Here is a 26,689-nt window from a genome sequence, read left to right on the forward strand (position 1 = left end):
TAAGTGACTTGCCCAGGGTCACATGGTTAAGAAGTATCTGAGGCCAGATTTGAACCCAGGACCTCCTGTCTCTAGGTCTGGCTCTCCATTCACTGAGTCACCCAGCTTCCCCTTGAGGCCACATTTGAACTCAGGACTTGAACAGTTTTTAAGTGAAGAGACAGGGATCCAGGACAAAGGAACATAAATAAGCTTGGACTTGGAAGTGAGGTTGTGCTTCTGATGTGGGATGGGATTTATTTCTCTGCACCAGGGGTCCCTAAACTTTTTATACAGGGGGTCAGTTCACTGTCCCTCAGACCGTTGGAGGCCTGGACTATTAAAAAAAAACCAAACAAATCTGTGTACCGCTGTCTGGGATAGCGGAGGCTGCAGCACTGGCTGTGATGGGCCCGTCACACCTTGCACAGACCCATCACTGCCACCACTATACTGGGCAGCAGTATACACAGTGCGGAATCCCCTCCCCCAGATCACCGCTCACCATGCTGACGTCTTCCATTGTGCAGCCACATAATCCTTTGCATAGCGCCTCGTTCTCATTCAGTTACTCTCAGAACAAGGCGCCACACAAAGGATGATGCCACCGGAAGTAGTATGTGAGCGACACCGTGCTCTGCAGCGCCGCCACATACAGTGACCTCTCACTGACCACCAATGAAAGAGGTACCCCTTCCGGAAGTGCAGTGGGGGCCAGATAAATGGCCTCAGGGGGCTGCATGTGGCCCCAGGGCCTTAGTTTGGGGACCCCTGCTCTACATAATCAAAACACATGCAAAGCAGAGAATATCTCAGACATCCAAATCCAGCAGACTCTACCCTTTTGGTTTCTTTCCCCATACAATGGTTCTACCTAGGAAGCTGCACACTCCTGGGATTTGATCTCTGCATCATATATGAAGAATATGCATGATGGTCTACTGAATGTTATAATCGAAAAAGACAACATGCATTAATTAAGCACCAGCACTGCATTAAATGGGGCAATAAAGACAATACCATAAAGTCCCTGCCTCTGAGAATTTTCTGTTGTTCTGGGAACAGGGAGAGAGGACATCGTATAAAGAGATATGCATTTATAAGATGATTTGAGGGGGAAGAAAAGAATGCCAACAAGCCAGGAAACGAGGACAGTAGGGCTAGGCTGCTGAGTTGAGCTTTGAAGAAAGCTCAATATTCTAAGAAGCAGCGGGGAAGATGATGCAACTCAGGCATGGGGGCCAACCTGTGCCAAGCCAAGGAGAAGGGATATCCAGTGATGAATCAGTCAGTTTGATGAGAATGAAGAGTGAGTGAAGGGGAAGGATGTGCAATGGGCCTGGAACAGCAGGCTGGGACGGAGCTGAGAGTGCCTTTTATCTTAGAGGCAACAGAGAAACAGTAAGCGTCTCCTAAATAGGCTGGGCAACAATATCACATGGGCTTTGTAGAGGCCATATTGGCAACTGGATGAAAAATAACAGGAGAGAAGCCTGGAGTCTGTTGGGAGGCTGATGCCACAGTATGGACAAGAAGCGATGAGGACTTGGGGAGTCATGAAGGTGGAGAGAAGGGGACAAATCTTAAGAGACGTGAAAAATGGTCCAAATGTATATGATTAAGGAGTCTACTTGAGTTTAGATCATTAGAGTCTACTTTTGAAAAACCAGCAGGAAAAATCCATCTCTCCAGGAAGCCATCAATTTGGCAGGCTTTTCACTTATTTACTTCCTCTCAAAATTCCACATGAGGAAGAGGCTAGATCTAATTAGAAGAAGAATGTTTCCTGATAATTGCCCTAAGAAAAATCCTGACCAGGGCCTCCTGCTTCCATGGGTGACCTCTAAAGGATGTCTTTGAGCACTCTCTTCAGTACAAGTTTCAGGGAGGTATGAGCAGGCTCCATTTTAACTTGCTGTTATGAAGAAGGCCATATCCTGGGATCCCTACTGAGGAAACATGTGGGATATTAAGTATTAGGTGCCTAGAAAGGTAAACATTCTTCACTTACTTGGCCATGGGCACAATTTTTAGTATCAAATGTCACATTCTTGCTCATGGAGTTAACCCAACACTCTGCTTGGTTGAGGCTGATGCCTTAGAAGGGGAATCACTAGGATAAAGCTACTCCAACATAGCCCAATTTCTTTATTCTTTCTTTCTTTTTTTTAAATCCTTATCTTCTTAGAAACAATTCTGTGTATTGGTTCCAAGGCAGAAGAGTGGCAAGGACTAGGCAATGGGGGTTAAGTGTCTTGCCCAGGGTCACCCATCAGGGAAGTGTCTGAGGCCATATTTGAACCTAGGACCTCCCATCTCTAGGCCTGGCTCTCCATCCACTGAGGTACCCAGCTGTGCGCCCCTCCCCCCCAGCCTAATTTTGTATTCATTCTTTAGCTTTTCCCACCTTCTTGCTGCCAATTTTGTTATATGTGGTCCATGCAATTAAAAAGTATGTTTTCTGGCACCCATAGATGCACGTATTCATATACACACAGACACCTAGTAGCATGTGTGAGAAGACATAAAAACAATGAACTTGGAAGGTCTTCTGCAGGGCACTTTCTTGGAGCCGGATCTCCTCCCATAGCATTCTAGGTCCATGCTCATCAAGGGTTTCCAGACTCCAAAAAACAATGGGACCCACCTGGGTGTTAGCCAAAGAAGGATTTCTCCTCTGCAGAGACCGGTTCAGGAGTCTATCTCCTCCATGACAGAGGTGCTGAGTGCCTTTGCAGGGCATTAGGAAGAGATGCTACTTAATAGCTGTGAGACCATGGCAAGTCACCACCTCTCAGCCAGTATCCCCATCTGTAAGAGCAGGGATAGCACGTGTATTACCTACTTTCCAGGCTGTTTCGGGGAGCTTCGGGGAGAGTGTACACTCCTCTCTAAACCTTGGAGCACTATAGGAATGTGGCTGTTATTCAAGCCTCCACATCATGATGGTTACAAAACACAATGCCTTAATTCCCTATGAGCACCTCGTGGAAAGAGCTTCTCTTCTCCTTGCTGTCACTATTCATGTAGAAGAACAGCACTGAGAATTCTATTGTTTACTGAGCCTGGTCATCGTCGGGACAGCTCTTGGTTGGGGAGCAATGGCTAGGAGCATCCTCGCCATCCTACTGGACACCACCAGCTTTGGTCTGATGGTTGTGATGCCTTCCGACCTTGGCATACGTAGGTCCTCTGTTCCCACAAAAGCCTGGCAGTGGGTGCTACTACCACTTTTCTCACCAAATTTTCCCTGACAAGCATTGTTACTAACTTGGTTAGCAAGCTGCTGGGCTGTGTTCTGAGTCAGGAGATTCATACCTGTAACTTCAAGGAAATATCAGAAATGCTCTGTATGAGCCCCCTCGGTGTGACACAGATCATGGGGCACTGGAACACCATACCAAGACCATGATGGCTGCCTTGGGCTCCCAGAAGAGACTGGATCTCTCCTCTGAGATCAGAGAATGGCTATGCTTCTCTTCTGGCTAAAGAGGAGACTTAGATCATGTTGGCCTGGATGATTCCAAAGCTTTGACAAGCACCACCAAGTCTGGCAGTTATCCCTGGCATTTTGTTTTCAAGAATCCAGAGCTGGAATCAATGCCAGAAGAGTTTAGGAATGGATGTTACAAAACCTCCAGGTCATCCGTCTAAGTAGGGATCACAACACAGAACCAACACTTAAGAGGAGAATACTTGACGAGGTGTTCCCCAAAGCTCAGTACTAGGCCTTTTCTTCTCTAGCTGCACCCACTGTGGTCACTAATCAATGAAGGTCTCTAGATCCTGTGGCATTCCTGTACTGGGCAGGCCCTGTGGGACCTTCTGACTACAATTCAGTACTTCAAACTCAACATGCCCAGAATGCAACTCATCATTAAAAAAAAAACAAACCAAACCCATATCTTCTGTCTGAATCCAATACTGTGTATTGGTCCTAAGGCAGAAGAGTGATACGGGTTGGGCAATGGGTGGCTAGCTAGCATCACTTAGCTAGAGAGACTCTGAGGCTAGATTTGAACCCAGGACCTCCTGTCTCTAGGCCTAGCTCTCCATCTGAGCCCTCTAGCTGTCCCCTGAACTCATCGTTTTAACTCTTTCAATCTATCCTTCATCTAAACTTTCTTATTTCTGTGGAGAAAGCCACCATTCTCTCAGCCACAGAGGCTCATGACTCAAGTCATCTGGGTTCTTCTTTCTCCTTTAGTCCCTATTTCTAACCAATTGTCAAGTCCTTCCTAGCGTAGCCTTCAAGCATCTCTTCTTCCAGCCCTTCTTTCACATAGCCTCAAGCCCAGTGCAGGCCCTAGTGGGGCGCTTCTTTTTGGGACTCATCTCATTTGGTTTCCTTCTGCCTCGAGTTTCTTGTTTCCAATCCGTTCTTCTCATAAATGCCATAACTGGCTTCCTGAGACATCGGTCTGGTTATGTCATTCTCATGCTAAGACACCACCAGCTGCTCTCTCCTGCTCCTAGGACCGAATATCCCAAAGCGTCTGTGAGGAGAGGCCTCTCACAATCAGGCTCTCCACTACCTTTCCAGGTCTCGGTCGCATTACTCTCCCTCAGCCTGTCTATATTCCAGCCCAAATGGCCCAATAGCTCATTTCTGAACTTAATATTTCATCTCCTAGCTCTAGGCCTGGAATAGGCTTCCTTTTCTTTTTAGCCTTTTAAAACCCAAGTTCAGCTCAGGTGCTCCCACCCATGCCACACCTTCCCCAACTACCACTTACTATTGGTGCTCCTTTCCCCCTCAAATACTCCTAGAACTTGGTCTGATCTTTCCTTTGCTCTTTTCTCTCTTCCCCCTTTCCCCTTAACTTCTATCTTAGTATCAAGGCAAAGGCAGAAAAGCAGTAAGGGCTAGGCAATGGGGGTTAAGTGACTTGCCCAAGGTCACACAACTAGGAAGTGTCTGAGGCCAGAATTGGACTTAAGACCTTCTGTTTCTAGGCCTGGCTCTCAACTACTCCCCTCCCCATTATACTTATTGGTGTGCACAGCCTATTTCCTAGTAAGATGTAAGCTCCTTGAGGGTAAGGACTGCTTCTTTTTGGTCTTTATACTCCTCAGTGGTACTTAGTAAAGATTTACTGAACTTAAAGAATTTACTGAATTTATAGACAGGTTGGATGTCCTGAAGGAACTTCTGAAATTCTCTGCGAGAAGCCTCCAGAGCAGGATTTAGAGTGAGCACCCATATCTCTAAGCTTGCTGGGGGGCTCCGGCTAGAGCACATGCACACCCAGAGTTTCTGTTCAACCTGAGATTATGTGACTTACTCAACCTGTAGCGCCCTTAGGTAGGAGAACCAGCCCGCTTAGAGGCAAACCAGCCTGGCTGAAGAGAAGAGTCTGGGCCTTTTTGGAATAGAATCCCTGACACCTTTTAGGTACTGACTCTCCTTGGGCCCCCCTGTTCCCATACTAGCCAAACCGAGGGCAAAGACCATGGTGAGTGTGGCCCAGGAATGTGTGAGTGATAGAAAAAAGGCAGGGATTTCAAGGAATAAGAAAAAGGAAGGCAAAATCATGTTTTAAAACCTCTTGGCTAATTCAAATTCTCACACTCATTTCTTTTTTTTAAGAAATCCCCAGGGGGAAGCTGGGTGGCTCAGGGGATGGAGACCCAGGCCTTGAGATGGGAGGTTCTGGGTTCAAATCTGGCCTCAGATACTTCCTAGCTGTGTGACCCTGGGTAAGTCACTTGACCCCCACTGCCTAGCCCTTATCACTCTTCTGCTTTGGTATTGATTCTAAGACAGAAGGTGAAGGTTAAAACACCAAACCCATAAACTTGGTTCATGAGGTAGGCTGAACACCAAGCTCTGAGCTGTGCCTCAACTTCTCCCAAATAGGAATTCAGAACTATTGTCTAAACTTTGTTTTCTGCAGGTGAGGTAGCAATAAGTCTCTTAGGGTCTGAGCAAAAACCCCTGGAAGACTAGAGCTACCCCTAAAAAAGAGAGCGAAGGAAACTGACTCCAGGCTCTTCTGCTCGGAGGTGGAAGGCAACATTTCCAAGCGTCAGGTAGGACGTAGGAATTTGGGGTTTGGAGCCAAGAGCTCATGAATAAGCTTAAAAGGCCTTATGATCACTGAGCCTGGAGGCTGGGGTAGCAGATGGGAAGCTGTTTCTGTGCTCAGCATGGAGCAGAGTTAAGAAGGCTGAGCAAAAGCCCAGTTTGCCCTCATAAAAAGCAGCCTTTGCCAAGACTCCAAGTGCAGAGTTAATGTCACCGACAAGAGAATTGGGAAAAGCACACGTCCCCTAGAAAACGTAAGGCGAGGTTAGTGGCGAGGGGAAGGCGAGCTGGGGAGCAGGCGAGTGAGAAGGAATGCCCCATCATTCTCCAGGCTCTCCTGACTCTGGGGAAGGGAGACCAAGATTTAGTAACAGCAACAACGAAAGAACCTACTCTCCAAACTACCTCCCTGGCAGCCAATCACCCCCAGGTAGCTGGGGGTGGGGAGGGAGGGGGGGGGACGGGACAAATGTGTAAGCACAATGGAACACATTAAAGACAACTTGGGCACTGGAAGGAATCTCTGGCACATTCCCCTCTAGCTACAGCTTCTCCTCTAAAAGGTCTCTAATATCCAACTCTCCTGCCTCAATACGTAGAGTACGTCTGGAGGGGCCAAGAAGGGCATCGGGAGCTATAGAGGACTCTCGACCAAACCTAGAGCCTTTGGCTATAGCACATCCCTGCAGAGAAAGCCCTTACAGGAAGAACTCTGTCTCCCTCAGCGCCGGCAAGGAAGCTGCCACGATAATGACAGGGGGCTTGGGGGAGATCAGGGCGGTGGGCTGGGAGCCATCCTGGGCAAGTCGCGGAAGAGGACGAGGTATTAAGAGAAGTGGAAGAGTTAGAAAATGTTGTTTTGAAGGCAGAAGATCAGCCAGTTTGGGAGAACCCAAAGTGCTCCTAACAAGCGTCTTCCTTAGCCTCACATTTTCAGTTTGGGCGAGAGGAAACCCTGCCGTCACGGGACAGGCCGGGGCTGCAAAGGAGAAGGCCAGACAGATGCAGGGGGGAGCTCTCGTCCAGCCGCGTTCTGCAGATGTGGCTAAGTGAAACCTGATGTGGCGACATGAGAATCTGCAGAATGTCTCACAAACAACCTTCTCGGGGATGTTTTGGATTTCATTTTGTGGATATGACGTGAAGGAACCTCACATGTCAGGATAAAAATAGCTGTTCTTTACATACAATGCGAGTTAGAGTTGACTCAAACCAGATGTAAAAATGTCGGCCACTTAGCTCGGTTCTAAGGCAGGATGGCCCCCTGCTCCATCCACCTCCCCTGCTGGGACACGGACGATCCAGCCCCAAGGCCGGTGGGGAAGGAGAGTCCAGACCTGCTGCCCAGGGATGTGGAGGAGGAAGAAGAAATGCATCCAGACACGGCATCAGCAATTTCCAACTGTGTCTGTGGCACATTTTTAACGTTCTTCAAAATGTTTACTACCAACGTGCTTAATTCTTAAAGCCTATAAACTTAAACTCCTCCTTCCTGGGCTCTGATCCTTCTATCTATCCCTGGTTCCCAGTTCCTGGCTCCTACCCACAATGATTGGGACAAACCAGGAAGGAAACGGGTTCTTATAATGGGGGGCAACAGAGTCATGAAGGGAAGCAATCCCCTGGCACAGGGTGGAGAAGGGAGCTTAAGATACAAGTGGGGTCTGCTCCAGAGGTTGGCCACTTTCCCATGTACTAGACACCCCTCAGAGTCACCCCAACATAGGGACATCCAACCTGGGCAATCTAACTTGATCCAGCTCAGGTCCTTGGCTGAAGCTTTTATAGTAAGAAACGAGTTGATGGGTAATAGAAATATTTCTAACTGATAAAGAAAACCTACCAGCCTGTCCCAAGAAAACAGCTGTTGCAGGGAAGGAGGGCTGGCAGCCAAGTGCATCAAAGGAAAGGAGATGGGGAGGAGGAAGGCCAATGTTGCTTTAGCACCATGGATGCGGGAGGAAGCTGCAAAGGGCTTAGGAAACAGCTGGGGAGGGAAGGACGCTTCCCCAGCTCCCTTTGCATGGCTCTGCCTGGGGACAGGTGGAAGTCTGGCATCAAGAGCAGCACCCACCTTCTAGGAGAAATGGGTTCTATGGTAGGAAGGGGAAAAAAAGCCAGTGGAATGAATATTCTGGGGAGGACTGGCTTTAGCATGACCTCTTTTTGCCCCTGTTGACAGGGCCAGTCCAGTAAACAGGCCCTAACTGGAAGATCCTGCCAATCTGGGTCTTTCCGTCTTTCCAGGTGCCCTGGCCACCATCTTTCCTATAGCAGAGAAGTGTCCTGGATCACTTAGAGGACGGACAAGACAAAGAACATCTTTAGATCAAAAAGATGATACACTTTGGCTGTGGCTCTGTTAGGGGACTGAGAAAGGAGCCCAGCAGGAATAATGTTGCCTCCTCCTAAGTGTTTAGCAATGTATTCCCACCCTCTAGTAACCAAATGGAAAAGGGGAGGGAGGGAATTACAGAAAGAAGCTGAATCACAACAGACCCGACAAGTTTTCCTCATTCTGGGCCATAGAATCAGGAGCTGGAAAAGTCTACAGAAGATACCAGGACAAGCCCCCCTGCCACCTCCCTTCCATCTTTGTGAGCAGCAGCATATGGTCTCTGTCACTGTCTCAGCAGTCGTGGTACCACCCACCATCACCTCTTGTTGGCCCCACAAACTGTGAGCATCACCAATAGACAGGATGAGAGAGTGCCAAGGGAAATGGCCAAACAGACCATCACCTCCGTTCACAAAGTCCCATACAGGAGCCATATTTGGAGCCCTGCTTCTTGGCCCCCAGCAGTCATGACAAGGTCATACTGAGGCCAGGCCATTATTTACCTTTTTTCCCCATATGCAATGTTCTCCGTATCACTGTGTCACTAAGTCTTGGATTTCCAATTCAACACGAAGGGAGGGACATTCAGTTTCCTATAAAATATCATCATTTCCCCTACTTGAAAAGAACATCTCTTTGTCAATGTGTAATGGGGGAAGGGAAGGGAATCAAACACATAAAAAGAAGCAACAAAGCAGAGTTTAGACTGTAAGCTATGCTCCTGAGAATGGGAGGGAAGCCATTCCCCAAACAGGAAGAGGGTCTGGCCTTGTGGCTTCTGGTTTATGTATGCCATAAGAACAAGATGCAGAAAAGACACCCCCCCCCCCCACCACCAGCACGTTTCATCAGTCTGAGAAATAAACCGAGAAAGGGCTGTCCAGAGAGGAAACTGTTTACTTCCTTCAGGGCTTCTAGGTTAAATGGTCACCTCAAACCTCAAGCCACTGGCTTGTCCCCTATACTGAGATCATGGCCCCCATACCTTCCAGATGGCCCAAAAGGCCCAGGGCCAGGGTCTTTGTCTATTGTGATAGCTGCCTGATTCCTTTTAGGTTGGTCATATTGCTTCTTTGGGCCTTTGCCCCCAACTTCTTAGGGGGGAGGGCGAGTCAGGTGAGTACAATAAGTGACAGCTGACTAGAATGCATTGGAGAATAGCCTTCCTATTCTTTTCAGACTGGGATTCCCTCCTGATCAGTGTATTTTACCATTTCTGTGAATTAAGAATAAAGTATATCCTGGACTCTGCCAGGCCGACAGCCTTGGAATCAGCTAGAGTGGCAGAGTCCCCTCTGCATGTCTCCATTGAAACTTTACCCATTCCACGTTCTAGAAGCACTTGGGCCAAAAGTAGATGTTTCCAATTCCTCGGTATAACCTCCTCAGAGCCACCTTCCTCATTCAGACAATAAGGACCCAAAAATAAGGCAGGTCTAAGAATCTGCCAGGCCCTACTTGTCCCAAGATATTCACCCCATCTTCTCCCTGAACATCTAGGCCAAGACAGTTCAAAAACTCAACATGTGAGGGCAGCTGGGTGGCTCAATGGATGGAGAACTAGGCTTGGAGATGGGAAGTTCTGGGTTCAAATGTGACCTCAAACACTACCTAATTGTGTGACCCTGGGCAAGTCACTTAACCCCCTACCTCCACCCCTTGCCCCACCATTGCCAAACCCTTACTGAGCTTCTGCTTGGAACCAATGTACAGTATAGATTCTAAGAATGGAAAGGGTTTAAAAATAAACAAACAAATAAAAACTCAAAAATGCCATTTCCCCCTCAGAGCCTCTGTTGGCATATAACCTAATTCTAAAGAAAAACAGTATCCGTGAGCCCTTCAATGCAGTCAGAAGCTTTCTGACTCAGAACATACCACTCATTTCCTGAAGATTGTCTCCTTTGTGGAAAGGAAGGAGTGCTGTAGACATGGGGAGACTAGGCTCCCCAGGATGTCAGGAGTGACTCGGTAAGAGAGTGGTAGCATTCAGGTCAGTTTTGAGGCTGGCGCTCTTTTTGACTGTTGGCTTTCAAATAAAGTTTTGTTTCAGTAACTCAGAATCAGGGAATATGATAAATACTTCTTGGAAAAAGGAGACATGAGGTGTTGATGTGAAAGTACTGTCCTCTTCCCTGGCCTCCCCCACAGGATGTTCCTCCTGGTTGCTGCTCCTCTCCACTCACTATGAGTTCTCAATCTTAACCTTTCTTCTCTCCCCTGCCCTTCCCACCATGCAGAAGATGACACCTGGCAGATCTCTGATCCCCAGGACAACATCTCGTCTCTGTTTAAGAACCACTCCACAAATTACTCCATTCATCAGTCTTAAGTTGGGAGGCCAAGGCAGAGCCCAGCCCTTATCTTTGCTAGGGATAGGGAGTGGAGAGAGAAGAGAGAGGAAGGAAAAAAGATGGTCTGTCAGAGGAGAAGTGAATCTGAACAAGGACTCAGGAAGTAAGATGTTGCTTTCCTGAGCATTGTTACTGAATGCCTAAAGGAAGCCCAGTTTAATGGCACGGAAACAACTGTATCCTGGGGAAATGTGAGAAAGAGAAGTCAGGGTGGGAAATGGAGACCAAATGCAGATAGAGTGAAAAGGATGAGCAAGAGGACTTGATTATATCCTCCTCTGCAAAAAAGAAAGGAGCAATATTTATTTGGGGTAAGCCCCAAATCTTTTCATTTTCTTCCTTTATGTGTCCCCCTCTCTCCCGATGAAGACTTCTTTATGGCCAGTCAGTTAGTACAGAAACAATGAGGGAAGGGGTCCCAGCTCCAGAATCCTAATCCAAGGTCAATAATAGCTGTTCATATTTGTATAACACTTTGTGGACATATTTTCCTCAATGTCCCTATGAGGCAGGGAGGAGAGATAGTATCACCCCCTTTTTACAAAGGAAGAAACCAAAGCTCTCCCAGTGGTTAAACAACTTGTCCATAGTCTCATGGCTAGGAGGGGGACCTGACCTCAAGCCCTGTGCACTTGTTACTAGAACCTCCTGAAGAGGAGAGCTCCTTGAAACTGCTGCCAAGCTCAATGTAATGCCTCAGGTTCTTAGCCTGCCTTGGTAGAACAGGGTTAAGGTAGCACCTTTCAGAGTTCCCTCTGTGTCATTGGTGTTCCAGCCTTCAGTAATCACCACAATGACACTGTCATCATTTGGGAAAGAGAATATGATCAACATCCAAAGATCCTGACAATTGCTCCCCCATTAAATGACACTACCCTAGGAGAAGCACTGGAGATATCCTAGGCTCACGTTGGCAAACCTATGGCACTTGTGCCAGAGGGGGCTGCTCCCTTCCTCCTCTCCAATGTACCCAAGGACATTCCTCACTTCCCCCACCCCTCTGCTCAGCAGCCCAATGGGAATGCTTCCTCACTCCCCTGTCTGGGGGTAAGGCAGGGGACTAAACTGTGGCATGAAGATTGCAATCTGAACACTTGGTCTCTAAAAGGGTTGCCATCACTGACGTCGGCATTATGCCAGGCTCATGTCCCCTCCTGACAGAGGCCTATGATAGAAGGGGTTGGGACAACATTGCTAGAAAGAAATGATCAATAACACTTGAAAAAAATATTCAAGATCTCTAATAATTCAAGAAATGTAAATTAAAATAACTCAGATTCTACTTAACATGCATTCACCTGGCAGGATAATGAAAGAAAAGCCAATGCTGGTACAGGTAGGGCAGACCCAGGCACCTAGAACTACACTGCTTAGAAGCTGGAGACTGGTACATCCTTTTGGGAAAGCAATAAGGAATTAAACAACAAGAGCTATAAAAATATGCAAAGCTTCTGACCCCATTTCCTGGGATTAATTCCCAAGCAGGTGACTGACAGAGAAACAAACCTACCTGTATAAAAACATTGCCTGCAATAAATATATATATTACAAAAGGCAGGGAACAAAATATGTGCTCATCCACTGGGAAATGGCTGAACACACTGTAGCTACTGAATATAAGAAGAGTATCACGCCATAAGATATAAGACATCTGGAGAAACCCTAAAAGTACGGGAAGATGGCCATGAGGCAATGCAGAGTAAAGAAAGCAGAAACAAAAACACAGCCCTATCAACTCAAGCCTCAGGAGCAGCAGTGGGTGAAGTGCAGACATCGGGGCAAGAGGGAGGGAGATGGGGTGGGGAGGTCACTGGGGAGGTCCAAATACTCTTCTTCTTCAGCAGTGTGCTGAACAGTCAGGTAGACACAGAGTCATTTAACCCCATTCCACCTTTGCAAGTGCCTTAATCTAAATGTGACAATAGAAGTTAAAACAAAACTTATTTAAAAACCAGAGAAAAACAAAACAATCATCCTCTACATTGAATAGGAAACAAGAGGTAAACAACAGGAAGGTGAGGTACACCCCCAAGTCGGCTCTGTTCCCTCAGCCTCCTACCCCGAACCCCGGTTTGTTCTCCAGCATCCTGTTTGAATCATCCCAATCTCCTGTCTGGGCTGCCTGCCATGCCATCCACTATTTTTAGATTTTAATGAAAAAAGGAGCTCTCAGCCTGGCCATCATGCACCTGAGGGCACCCTTGGCCTTGAGGCTCCTTGGTTAAAGTACACAGGAGAGTCTGTCCCTGCCACCATTTCAGTACAGGGTGAGGGACAGGTGCTTTGTCCAGGGAGCCCCGAGTCCCCAGTTGGCCTGGAGTTCATTTGAGAAAACAGATTCAGTCTCAGGGAAAAAGCTATGCTAAGCCCTTTAGTTTTATAATTTGAGAGTGTTGCTCATTGCCAACAAAAGTGATTTGTCCAGGTATGGAGGAAGGTAGGTTATGAAGGGAAGAAAGTCTTTTTCTCATCTCCTACCATTTGAGATGGAATTAAGAGTGCAACAGAAGAAGTCTTTGTCTATCTGCAGTCCTTCAAAGGGGAGAGAAATCATCAAAAGGAAAGTTACTGATGACTTATGACTGAGAAACCCTCTATTCAGACGCTGGCAGAGTTCCAAGGCTAAGGAATGATATAGTCCAGTAAACTGTTCTGCTTGGGGGTGTTGGGGGGAGAATACTTGAATTGTCAAGGCCCTCAAGATAGGCACGGACACCTGCTTCTTTTGGAATGCCAACCCAAGTAGAATGCTTACCAGGGGGACCCAACAGGCTGGTTCTGCCAGAGGTGGGCACCTGCAGATCTGAGTGGTTGACCCGCACGTTGGGGCTGTCGAAGGGGCCAGGACCTTCTGTCTGGCCTGCAGGGGATGATGCAATTTCCGCCAAAACCTCCAGGTCCTTCAGGATAACCTTAAGGGAGAGAAGTAGAATAGCAGGGGATGAAAGCTAAAGCAGAGCCTCTGGGAGGACAGAACAGAACATGCACAAGCCAGGGAATTGCTTATATGGCAACCCTTTCCCCTTCACAAACTGAAGGCTTAACTCTGACTATGGAAGAGCTTGATAGGCAAGATTAAAAATCAGTTTTTAAGGTAGGGGGAAGGTGAACAAAATAGATAAATTTGGTTGGTTATGAGAACCCTCTGGAACGACGAAGGAAAAGCAGTTGAAAAGTTATTTGAATGTAAGGCAATGGTGGATAATAAGAAAGAGAAATAGCCTAATTTATTGAAGGGTGGATCTTGAGATTTGAAGATTATCAACCAAACCACAATTCACTGCCCTCTTCCTTGGATAAGAATCAGGGTGGCACTAGGGAAAAGAGGATGAATCAATGGCCTGAGGCCTTAGACTTCAGGTGCTACTCCTGTGAGTTCTGTACAAGTCACTCCTTGTGGCTATTAAGGCATCAATCCTATGGGCATGTGGTAAACCTTGTGCCATGCTTTGTAGCATTTTTCTCCCTCAGTTTCTCCTTTTGTTTAAGCAATTATGCCACAATCATCTTGGAGGGCAATTCTAAACCATGCCCAAAGGGAGCCAGCAATAGCACCACTAGATCTGCATCCCAGAGAGATCAAAGGTAGGGGGAAAGGGCCTCCTTGAACAAAAGTATTTATAGCAGCTCTGTTGGTAGTGGCAAAGAACTGGAAACGGAGGGAATGTCCATCAGCTGGGGAATGGCTAAACCAGTGGTGGTGTCTGACTGTAATGGAATGCTACCATGCTGTAAGAAATGACAAACAAGATGATCACAACAAAACCTGGAAAGATTCTATGAAGTGATGCAAAGTGAAGTGAGCAGTCTGGAGAACTCTGTACACAGTAACAGCAATAGTGAATGATGATGAACTGTGAATGACCTAACCATTATCAGCAATGCAAGGATCCAGCTCCAACAGCTCATGATGAAAAAGGCCATCTGCGGCCATCGAAGGAACTGATGGGACTCAATGCAGATCAAAGCATGCCATTTGTCACTTTATTTCCTTCATGAGATTTTTCTTGAATGTGGGATGTGTCTTTTTTCACCTGACAAATAGGGAAATATGTATATATAGGCGGCACATGTACCAAACTTCTACTGCTTGCTGCCTTGGGGAGTGGGAGAGAAGGCAGAGAGAATTGGGATAAAAAGCAATTAAAAATGACATTTAAAAAGAAATTAGACCACAATATTGATAAAACCATACCAACCAACCCTGTCCAATCCTAGCCTGAGGAGCGTATGGGGGCCTGGGCTCTCCTCCTTGGTGTTATAACATTTCAAAAGATCTGTGATTTCACTGACTTGAACAATGCTTCCACTTCTAACAAAAATTACAACTTTTCTACTTCTTAGTGAATGGTTTTGTGAATTGCTGGGCCAAAAAAAAATCACTCCCTAGTAGCCGGTCAGGCTTGGGACTCTGCTTTCTCTCTATTCCTTTGGGTCCTAAAAGGAAAGCCCAAAGTTAGGCCTGAACTTGGAGTTGTCCATCCTGAGGGGACCTGCCAGGGCAACCACTGTCCCAGGAGAGGCACTCGGAACGGATCCCAGGGTAGAGTGAAGCTGTGAACACTGAGCTGGTGATAAGATTCATCTTCATCAAGGACCAGCGCACTTGTAGGAGTAAGCGTACCATTTCCGTGAGCTGATCTCAACTCGGCCCCCACTGAAACAAGTCCCTCTGGCCTCGTGCTCTTCCCACTAGGCACAGATGTCTATGTAGAGGAGACAAGACCCTGGCCTGGCTATCTGCTGCTGAGCCCCACAGGACTAGCAGGAGAACCAGCACTGGCCACTGCAAGTCTGTCTCCAGGGCATGTCAGAACGTGCTCCTTTTGCTCAAAGATGTGGCTGTCTGTCTCATCTCCACCATCCTGCCCCATGCTCAGATGCCCTTGAAGGCTCAGACTTGCACTCATAGCTGCATAATGATGCATCTTTTTTTCTGAGTGACTGCCCCTTTCACGAGTCACAGCCCTCCACTGTCCCTTTGCTCCTGGGAGTCTTCCACTCCTCAAAGCCGTATCACATTCTGAATCAAGTCCAGGATCTTCCCCATCCATATCTCCTTCTCAGGCCCCGCCTGACCCCTTCAGGTACATCTCTTTAAAAATCCTCGATTCATGCCTTCAAGTCTTCTCCAAGCAGCCCTGGGTACTTTCTTCAACAATTTACCAAGTGATTTCTCCTCTTACAACAGTCACTCCTGAAATCCAACCCTTCCCAGACTGAGCTGAGGAGAAGGAAGAGTTTTTCATTCCACAAGTCTGGACAGAGAATTAATGCATTTCCCTAAAATCCACTTACTACTGACCTAGATGACAAATAATTTCCTTTCCTTTGAGACGTCCAGAGTTTTACTCTGTTTTCAGTAAATGAATTCAGAGTGAAATCGATGAAAATACACGTGTGGATGTAGGGGCACCTAGAAACCCCAAAATACATATGAAATACCAGCAGACCAGCACCAGGAAATATGACAGCCAAAAGCTATGGCAAAGTGTTTCAGAGCTCTTGGAAATCGGCAAAACAAGGACTTGGAGAAACAGGGAAGGTCCCTGTGCTCACAAACATGGTAAATAATTGCCCGCAGCTCTCCACTGGGAAAAGCAGCCAACGGACTGAATGCCCTGTGTTCCAGCGACGGGAGAAAAAAGGAATGGAAGGGATGAGAGGGGCCTTGGAAGGAAGCAGAAAGCAAGCCAGGAGGATCACTGTGCTATGGGACAAGATGCCATCGCCTTGCTAATGGCTACCTCCAAGTTTCCTGACTGCTCGGGAAATGTGGAGAAGACCTTGGCCCATAGCAACGACTTATTCTTCCTGAACAAGCACACTTCTCCTTCCCTCATTTTATAAAGGGGGACAACGATAGCACCAGGAAGGGAGGTGACGCGCTCCAAGTCAAACTGTGAGGCACAAGCTACTTGACTTGTCTCCAGAGCTAGCTGCCTAGAGCTTCCCTTGACTCTCTTCTTGAAGGCCAATGAATTGAGGCGACCAAGCACCCATCAGGCAAATCAGTATGCAGCCATGAAAAAAGTCAATCAACTAAAACTCAGGGGAAACAGCTGACCAGAAGATGGGCTTAAGTGATGTCTGTATCTGTATCTCTTTGGCATTTGTGAGTGAGGTACTGCCATTCCAGTGCTTAGCCCAGTCCCTGGAGCCCTGCAGGGGCTTAATATGTTTCCTGTTGGACTGGCTCCTCTGCTTAATGGCAATGGTTCCTAGGAAAAGCAGGGACCAGGTAATCTGCAATAAATTAACTGGTCACTACCAAATTCATTGAGTACACAGAGCTGAGTGCAGAGCCTCGGATGCCCCAAGAGGTGGCCATTTGCCCAAAAGAGAATGGCTAGCCTAGGCTAGGGCCTTAATAGGTTTCTGCTTTTTTAAAAAAACCTTTTCCTTCTGTCTTGGTATCAGTTCTAAGACAGAAGAGCAGCAAGGATAAGGCAATCAAGGTTAAGTGATTTGCCCAGGGGTCACCCAGCTAGGCAGTGTCCGAGGCCACATTTGAACCCGGGACCTCTTGTCACTAGGTGTGGTTCTCCATCTTGAGCCACCTTGCTGCTCCAAAGGCACTTACTTTTGACATGAAAGTCTTATGTTAAAAGACACCCTACTGCATCTAGTCCTGCCCACTTAGTAATTCCCTGTCTAATGCAGGCCTGAACAGTGACAGTGTCAAGCCTCTAAGGGTTTTAGTGCCCATATTCTCCCCAGGACTGAATCTGTGTGAGCCCGTCCTTTCTCCCCTCCAGGATCACACAAACAAATCTAGAGGAAACAATCAGAAAAGTGGCATAGGCTCAGATGTGTAATTCTCTTATTTAAAAAGGTTTAACACCAGTATCTGGTAAATTAATGCAAATTAAATTTTGACTACATAATTAAAATACAAAATTTAGACACTGGGTTCCAAAAGTAACCTCAAAGAAGCTTCTTATATATAGACATCAAAAACAAGTCTTTGGGTAGTTCAGTAGATAGAGAGCCAGTCTGGAGATGGGAGGTCCTAGGTTCAAATCCAGCCTCAGACACTTCCTAGCTGTGTGACCCTGGGCAAGTCACTTAACCTCCATTGCCTAGTCCTGTGTTGGTGAACCTATGGCATGTGTGCTGGAGGAGGCTGCTCCCCTCCTCTTCTCCATGTGTGTCTGAGGACATTTCTCACATGACCTGGCCCAGCAGTCTAATAGGAGGAGCACTTCCTCCCTCCCCTGTCTGGGCTGCAGTTTGGGTCCTCAGTGGTCTTTAAGAGGTTCACCATCATTGGCCTACGCCTTACTGCTCTTCTGCTTTGGAACCATTACGTAGAGTTTAAAAAGGGCAGTCTTTAGGTTACCTGCCCCATCTCAGGGGCAACTGGAGGATGATGCCCAAAAGCTGCCTCTTAAATTGTTATCACCCGCTTCAGGCTTATGCCCTTCTCTGCACTCAGGAAGTTTGCACACGATCGGTCTGAGGCTGTCCAGCCTGGCCTTCCCCTGGCTGAAGGTCCATGACCAGAGGAGATGGGCATCCGCCTGGAGAGATCCTGCAAATCGATACAGTCCAGCAGTAACGGTCAGAGCCTCTGGCACCCGACCAGTGACTTCCTCCATCTATGTTCCCCTCTCTTTGGGGAGCCTGACAGTGGGAGAGCTAAGAAGCACCAGCAAGTCCCCCCGGCCATGGCTCCCTTCTGTCCTGAGCACCCCAGAATCACCACGTTTAGGGTGGGCCTCAGAGGTGGGCAGCCCTCGAGTCCCTATGAAGGAGACTAGCACAAAGTGTTCTCTTTGAAGGAAACGCTGCAAAGGGTTTGGGGGAACCAGGGTCCAACTAGAGCAGATCAGGTCATGGTACATTTCTCCTGCACTCCTACCTCCAGAAAAGGGGGTCCTGCCTACGTCTCTGTGGCTGGCTAGCCTGGCTTCCTTTTAGGCTGCGGTGTTCCTGTGAGGCCTTGGCTCTTGGAATTGGATAAGGCCCTGGGAAGTCAGGAGCAAGCCAGACAATTAGTATGCGCTGCACAGCCATTTGCAAAATGAATATAAAACACTTGTGCTTTCTTTTTGTGTGTGAAAGAGGGAAAAGGGAGGAAGGTTACAAGAAAGCAATATTCTGCAGGAGCAGGAGTGCCTGCCATCGCCATGGCAACAGGCTGGGTGTTAGGAAGGCCCGGATCAGCTGGGTCCCTTCATTCCGAGGAGGGGTGGCCATTAGCACAGTGGAAAGCACAGTGACAAAGCAGCTGGGGAAAGGCCTGGGGGGGTGCAAAGGTTTCTCACACTTCTGGCCTTCCCATGGCTTAGGGAGCAAAGCTGGGTCCGAGGAGCAGCCGAGCACAGCAAGAGTAAAAGGGGGGGGTGGGGGGTGCAGAGTGAGCGAGGATTCTCCGCTCCCTTAGGGGACGTCCTAAACTAGAATCCTGATCTTCTTTTCTTTAAATCCTTAGCATCTGCCTCTGTCTCAATTCCAAGACAGAAGAGCAGGAAGGGCAGGGCAATGGGGTTAAATGACTTGTCAAGGGTCATACAGCTGGAAAGTGTCTGGGGCCAGGTTTGAACATAGGACCCTCACTACCCACCACAGCCTGGTGCTCTATCCACGGAGCCACACAGCTGCCCCCCAATTTCCGAGAACACGTCTTCCCATCTGGATATTCCACGCCTCCCCAGCTGCTCCTCATAATCAAGCTGTTTCCTGGAGCTTCTAGGGACCTGCTGGCCAGAGGGCTACCCCCGAGGGACATACTGGGGGTCCGACAGAAGGAAGGGATGTCAGCGGAGGCCATGGAAGGAGTCCTACTTGGTAAGGAGGATTCTAGGGGAAGGCAATCCTTTAGGTTAAGTGGAGCCATCAGCCAGCTCTGTAGAAAGCACAGGCCTTCCTCTGGAGAGGCCAGGACCTGTACGCTGCCCCGAAGAGCTTCTGAGGCAGAAGGCAGCTCCTGCAGGTGAATGAAGACTAGTGTGATCCAGGCACCGGGAAGCCTGCTCTAAGGCTACGCGGGTTCCCGGCTCACTCTCCCCCATGTCTCCCCATTGCCCTCACAGGAAGAGAGCTTTTCCTTTCCTGAGTCGACACGAAAGTGGCCCAGAGGGCCCCCCCAGGTCTGGAGGAATGTAGGCCCATCTGGTAGAGAGGGCTGGAGGCCTCGGCCCTGGTTACCCAAAACAAACAGGCCACCACAGATGGTAGTGATCAGACCCCCAGGCCCTGGCCATCCATCAGGCCTGGGAAAGGGCAGCCGGGCAGGACGAGGCTCAGGAAGCCCTGTGCATACAATGTGGGTCCCAGCAACCCAGACCAAGCATCCGCTCCAGAGCTCCCTGTTCCCTTCCCTGCTAAGGAACAAAACCTCTCAGAGACAAAGTCTGGATTTCAGGAACAAAGTGGAGACGTTTCTTGGGTTGGGAGGAAATGATTTTGTCTAACATGGAGGAAGACCCACACTACAGGGATGCTTAACTGTCTCCTGCATCCTGGTCCCCCTTTTTTTAAAACCTTCACCTTCTGTCTTAGAACTGAGACTAAGTATTGCTTTTAAGACAGAAGAGCAGTAAGGGCCAGGCAACTGGGGCTAAGAGACTTATCCAGGGTCACACAACTAGAAGTGACTGAGACCACATTTGCACTCAGGACCTGCCATCTCCAGGTCTAGTGCTCTATCCACTGAGCCACCTAGCAAGGCCCTAAGATGCATACGATAGACAGGACTCCAAAGGAAACCCATTCTACTGAAATGTAGTTATCAAACTATTTCAGAAAACAAAGCTAAGAGCAATCTATTCCACAGAGGTCTTGATTCCTTTTTCATGCCTCCACTCTCCGAGGCCCGGCTTGGAACACACGCGGAGATGTGGATCTCAGGCTTTTCTTTCTAAATGAGCTTCTGAAAGCCTTTGGTGAGCACCGCACATGAAACGGGCACTTCCTAGTGGTCTTACGGTGCCCCTGAACAAAGGCTGGAGCCGTAAACATGGGCAGCCATCTCTTCGCGGGAGGGGAGGCGAAAGCTCATCGCAGCCTGTGTTGAACAGGGCCACAACGCTGGGAACGAGGGGGTCCTCGTAGGGTTCTCCATTCAGCGGGGGGAGAGGCTGCTGTGTACACAGGCCAGCTGCAGAGGTTACTAGGCAGCTGGCTGGGCGAGAGGCCACCCTGTCTCCTGGGCACCGGGCACCTAGTTACCAGGAGGGAAGGCCGGCTTCTGGGCCCTGAGGATCTCCTGGAGAAAGGCTCTGCCCAAGTCACAGTGCCACGGCGAGGCCCAGGCCGGGGACGCTGCGTCAGCCAGGAACGCTGCTCCCGGTCTGACCATGTGCAGTTCCCAGGCACCAGGGCCAGGGAATGGCCTGGCTCTGTCCAGGGGCAGGAAGTTGCCTGAGAAATTCATGCCAATCCGGCTTTTGGCCATTTTAAGAGAAGGAAAAAAACCCCAATGCACAACTTGGAAGAAATTCTGGTTTCTGAAGAGAAACCACAAGCATGCAGGCAAGGACGTCCAACAAGGACGGCAAGGGAAAGTGTGAGCGAGGCAGCGAGCGGCCTGCTAGGGCTGGGCTGAGGCAGAGGGAGAGAACCGGCCCGCACCGCTGGATAGCCCTTGGAAGGGCTGTGGGCTCCTCGGCCGAGCACCTGCACGGAGAAGGACCGGTGCGGCCGAGACGGTTCTGTTTTAGGGGCCCCGAGTCCCTCGGCGGCAGGAAAGACGCGTCTGTTGTGGGCAAGAGCTTGCTGACTCTGACAAGGGGACATCACAAGGCTGGTGGGCTCCTGACCCACCAAAAATGCACTTCTCGATGTGGTTTAGCAGGAATTCTCGTTCCCTCCCAGGAGGCTGGAGAGGCGCGGACAACACGCTCCTGGAAAGTTGGCCTCCCCATCCGTGCCGCTGAATGCCCTCTCCAGGGCATGCCTTGGCTCAAAGCTTTCTGGGGCAGTCTTGAAAAAGCACTGTTCTGGCGTGGCTGGGCCTGGGTTTGAGGATGTGCTGCAGCTGGGTGGCTTGGTGGATGGAGAGCCAGGTCTGGAGTTGGGAGATCCTGGGTTCAAATCTGGCCTTAGACACTTCCTGGCAGTGTAACCCTAGACAAGTCATTTGACCCCATTGCCTTAGAACCCAAACACAGGATCAATTCTAAGACCAAAAGGAGAGCCCTAACGTGGTACTTCCTTCCTCACCTCATACCCATCTCTCTCGTGAAGTTCCTCACTAGCAACATGAGGCGACTGGGTAGCTCCCCCTCATGGGGAGGCACTTTCCTGCCTCCAAAGCTTGTCCATGCTATTTTCTATGCCTGGGGTGCCAGCACCTTTCGCTTCCCACCTATTCCTCAAGAACCAGCTGAAATGCTGTCTGTCACCCCCTCTCTGAAGCCTTCATTTTCTAGTTCTAAAATCCCATGTCCTCAGACTTTGAAGAACACTAGAGGCCGCTAGGTGACCCCTGGGAGAGAATGCTGGACCTGCTTTAGAGGCTCCCTAGCTGGGTGACTCTCAGCCTTGGCTTCCTCATCTGAGAAGCAGGGACAAACAACAGGTTCTTTCCAGGTTGTTACGAGCCAGCCTTGAAGGGCTCTAGAAAGGCTGGGTGCCATGAGTGACATGCACGCCCCCGTCCTATCTGCCTCCTCCCACTGACCAAGCCTTTGGAGGGGGGCCCCCTGTCCCCCAGCTCCCAGGGCTGACCCAAAGGGTTCTGCACAGGGCAGGAATGCTACATTTGCCGATAGTCACAGCGAGGCCAAGCCTCGCTCAGCAAGAAGAAATCAAACAAGGAAGAGGCCATGGCTGTGGGCTGCAGACGGGCCTTACCCTCTCGCCCCTGTGAGCGGGGCTGCGATCACCGCCCCCGTGGAGCAGGGAGCCAAGCCACCGCGTCGTGCATCGGAGGGCCCTGCCTGTGGCTCTCCCTAGCGCTGGGGTCTCCCTAAGTCCTCTCTGGCCCCCTAGCGGCGCCCGCCGGTCAGACAGCTGCCTCCCTGCCGCCTGGGTGGTTGGGAATCTGGGCACATCCCAGGCAGAGGGGCGAAGGCTATTCACTGGGAGGAAGGCTGCTGGGCTGTGACTGGAATACACTTTCCTTCTCTTGCTTACTGGCTTTCTTTTCCCTCCTCCCTCCCTTCTCTCTACCCCCAGCCCCTTCTCTGAATTTCTTTCAGAACGCCAAAGAAGTGGGAAAAACAGAACGACCTAAAGGAAGTTTCAGGGAGAGCCAAGAATGAGCAAACGTGTCCAGCCTCCTGGCAGGACTCCAATCAAGACACGCCGGGAAAGCCAATGCGTGTTCCTCCCTGAAAGGAGTCAGAGCCGAGGGCCCACTTCCCGAGACACCGAGGTGGTGGCACTCCCAGGCTCCCCTTCGCTGCCTGTGGGGGGAGAGCGGGAGGTCTCGGCTAGCCGGGATAATCTAGAAGAGGCAGTGAGAGATGGGAAGACCATGCAGGCCTTAGGGTCTGGCAGAGCTGGGCCTCTCACTAGATGGGCACCCCTGGACACCTGCCAAGCCTGTCCTCATCTATAAAATGGGGATGATAACAGCTCACGGTGGTTGGATCAGATGGGAAGAGCTTCACGGACCCTAAAAGTGCTCCCTACATGGCAGCTCCACTTAGATTCCTTTGCTGCAGATGAATTTAAAGAAATCTAGATGTTTTTTGGTGGTGGGGAAGCCTGGGTGTAGTTGGAATAGTTAGAGGAGGGTGAATGGAGAAAAGACCAAGCTTAGGAAGTGAAAAGTATGTATTTGGAGGCAAGAAGGGAGATGATGAATGTCTGGCCAAGAACAGAACCACCCAAGGGTGAGGGGCAAAGATGCAAATGAGAACCAGGACACTTGGTTTTCCTGCAGGTTTGTTTGTGGCTGTTGTTCAGTCATTTCAGACTCTTGGTGACCCCATTTGGGGTTTTCTTGGCAAAGATACTGGAGTAGTTTGCCCTTTCTTTCTCTAGCTCATTTTATAGATGAGGAAATGGAGGCTTGCCCAGGGTCACACAGATAGTCCATGTCCAAGGCTGGATTTGCACTCAGGTCTTCCTGACCTGGTGCTCTATCACTGGGCCACACATTTATTATTCCTCCTCAAAGTTAAAAAGCTGGGCTGGTCTGAACTTTATATATCCAACTCCAGCACTCCCATGATCCACTGATGTCTGGAAAACTAAATGAAGAGAGAATGGAATGAAATGAGAAAGGCCAAAGGCTCCCAAATGAGCAAGCTCTGTGAACCTCTATTTACTGGGGGTGCCCAGAATCCACCCACAAGACCATCACGGCACAAAGGAAGTTTCCTCTGTGAACAGGGCCATGTACCAGATGGCGCACCAACTCTGAACAAGCCCATGCTCGATGGGAGCCAACAGGCCCTGGAGTGACTGTGGTTTTGGATAAGGGTGTCCCCCCCAAGCTGGTCTGGATCGCCCCTCTCCTGGGGTTATTCTACTTCTCATAAGGTATAGATGGACACACCCCTTCAGACACTGTGCTGCATCCTACACCAGGCATCCACAAGAGGTTGGAGCCTATGGACGTACAAGAGGGGATGTGCTCTCGTTCTGGATGGCAACCATCTGAGAACTCGGCTAGTCACGAGCTCAAGCCTGCTAATCCATGAACGTGCTCATCTCACAGACAGGAAGTGCCCTGGCTGGGTCAGAGAGAGATAAATGAAGAAAGAGTCTCTGGGACGCTCCTGGATGCACTGTCCACATCAGGAAAGAACAAGGAGGAGGGCTTCCCCCTGGGCTGAGGCCCTGATCAGAAGTCCCCTGTTACCATAGCCTAAATGCCTTCAAAGCTGAGATCTCAGCCCACAGGCCTGGTTGACCTAGACAAGAGCCCTAAGGTTCCTTGGGAAGAGAACAGAGAATCAGGATATATTTGGAGTTTCTGGAAGGCCATTCATGCACCTGGTAAAAGGTGAAAGAAGAAAGCAAGAGATTGAGAAGAGAAAATGGGACCCGACTCCTGAGGCAGAGGAAACAAGATGATGCTTATTCCCCCAAACCAGCTGAATGCTGGCCAGTACTGAATGGCATTACAACAGGTATTTTCATAATTCAACCAACGAGGCTGCTTGCTGTCTTGGCCTAGCAACACAGCATGGCATCACTGGCCTTGACCTTGTGAGCAAGACTTTATTCCCTCTTTAATTTTTCAGTTCTATTCCCCCAGGGAACCCAGACCATCAAAAAAAAAAAAACAACGCCCCAAAACCAAAGCCCAATCCTCCCTAACAGAAGCAAACTATTCCTCAAAGAGAGGGACATCCTATCTGGCTAAAGAATAGGAGCTACAATTTGATGTCAAATTAATTCAGCAAGTATCTCTCAGACCCTGCTCCTTCCTCTTAGATACTGGCTTTGAGTCATTTTTGGTTTGAAAGCTGCGGCCTTGAGCAGGAAACTCATCATCAAGGAGATTCAGCTTTTGTTACTTCAACCCCACCAGTGCTCTCCACTGCTTCTGCCCTGGTGATCGGAGGGTGGAGGAAAAAACTCATTTGTGACCTCCCTTTAGAGCACGCCAAACGCCAGCCATCTCTTCATTTGCCCCCAGCTGCTCTGCTCCTGTGCTAGTGGCCCCTGGTCCTCCCCGTGGCTTCCTCTCGTGTATTGGCTTCTTCCATTAGACTGTCCACTCCCCCCACTCCCTGTGCTCAGTCCAGGGCTTACATACATGGGGCACTCAACAAACGTTTAGCATACTGTATCAGAGAAGCCTCTTGGTTTTCAAACAACTCATGGGCAAAAAGCCAGGAGTTCCACTTTGGGACATGGGTGGTTCTTTGGGGATTTTGCTCTCGATGAGGATTCTAGGAGTTTAGGGAAAACATGGGGATCCTTGTGAAGTTTGAGAGTCCTGCTTACAACACACATTAGAGACTGTCATGGCCTTGATGGACATCTAGGCCCGGCAGGACAATCTATTTTCTGATCAGTCGTGTCAGCTTGGGGTAGAATTCTCAAGATTCATTTTTGAGTAAAAAAGGTGTGAGAAGTATCTGGCGACTGGGGGGAGATGGGGTATGGAAGTCCGAGGATTCACCCTCTTTCTTTCTTCCCTGGATGCCCTCTGATTCAGGGGGAGGAGCTATGCTGGGATGAGGGCCCCGCTGACAAGGCCGCAAGCGGCTGGCCCAAAGTAAGCTAGCTCACCCTGTATGTGTGCAGCCCGGGCTGGGAGAGCAGGCACACAGGAAGTGGAAGGGTGCTGGAGAGAACAAAGGGTGGAGACTCTGACCTCCACCAGTTTTCCTGTGAAAGGGGAGGGCCGCTCTAAGTCCATTTCATCTGCACAGATGCAATAAGATCGTCTCTTCTCCACAGACAGTTCAGATAACAGTGCCTGGCTCGCTTCCCGGTTACTGACAGAATTAGTGGCAATGGGCTGCAAGGGCAGGATTTAGGACAGATGTGCATTAGACCGTCCTGATATTGGAGGGACTGATACTGGGGCTCTACAGGGAAGCTGTGAAACAATCACGATGATCAGAGGCCAGGGAGGTCATCGAAGGGGTTCCCAAGAGGTGGGATTCAGGCCGAGGGACCTCTCAGATCTCTTAAAGCCCTAAATTCTAGGATTGGAGGAGAAGAGAATCTGGGATAGCACCTTACAGGGGGTACCTGGAAGCCAAGGGACTCAGGAGGTACCCTGAAGCACCTCCTTTGGGGTTTAGAAGGTATAGAAGGCTCAGGTCCTGTCCTCCAGCTACTCACACTTGCTTGGCAATAATCGAGCCGAGTGCTGCAGTAATACCATCAATGCCCCACCAACACCACCATTCATTCAAATATTCACCAAACGCTGACTGTGTGCAAAGCTACCAGACTCCTATTCAACCAAGCAGCCAATGACAGGAGAAAAGCAAGATTAGGCCCAAACATATGTGTCCCAATAGCCATGCCATATGGGCTTCATTTATTTGTTTGAATAGTATCACCTAGGACACTAGTTAAATTTAAATTACATTTTCCCTTAAAAACAAGCAATTGGCTCTCCTG

At 49.2% G+C, this 26,689-nt stretch overlaps 1 protein-coding gene across 1 annotated transcript in view; it reads right to left on the minus strand.

The window, feature by feature from the left end:
- Nucleotides 1-26,689, minus strand: part of VAC14 (VAC14 component of PIKFYVE complex) — a 124,684-nt gene that overhangs the window by 58,024 nt on the left and 39,971 nt on the right. Inside the window, exon 13 of the mRNA XM_056824618.1 lies at nucleotides 13,455-13,611. Coding sequence (XP_056680596.1) covers nucleotides 13,455-13,611 — 157 coding nt within the window. The remainder of the gene's footprint in view (nucleotides 1-13,454; nucleotides 13,612-26,689) is intronic.

The sequence above is a fragment of the Monodelphis domestica genome, chromosome 1 (genome assembly GCF_027887165.1).
Source record: "Monodelphis domestica isolate mMonDom1 chromosome 1, mMonDom1.pri, whole genome shotgun sequence".
Lineage (NCBI taxonomy): Eukaryota > Metazoa > Chordata > Mammalia > Didelphimorphia > Didelphidae > Monodelphis > Monodelphis domestica.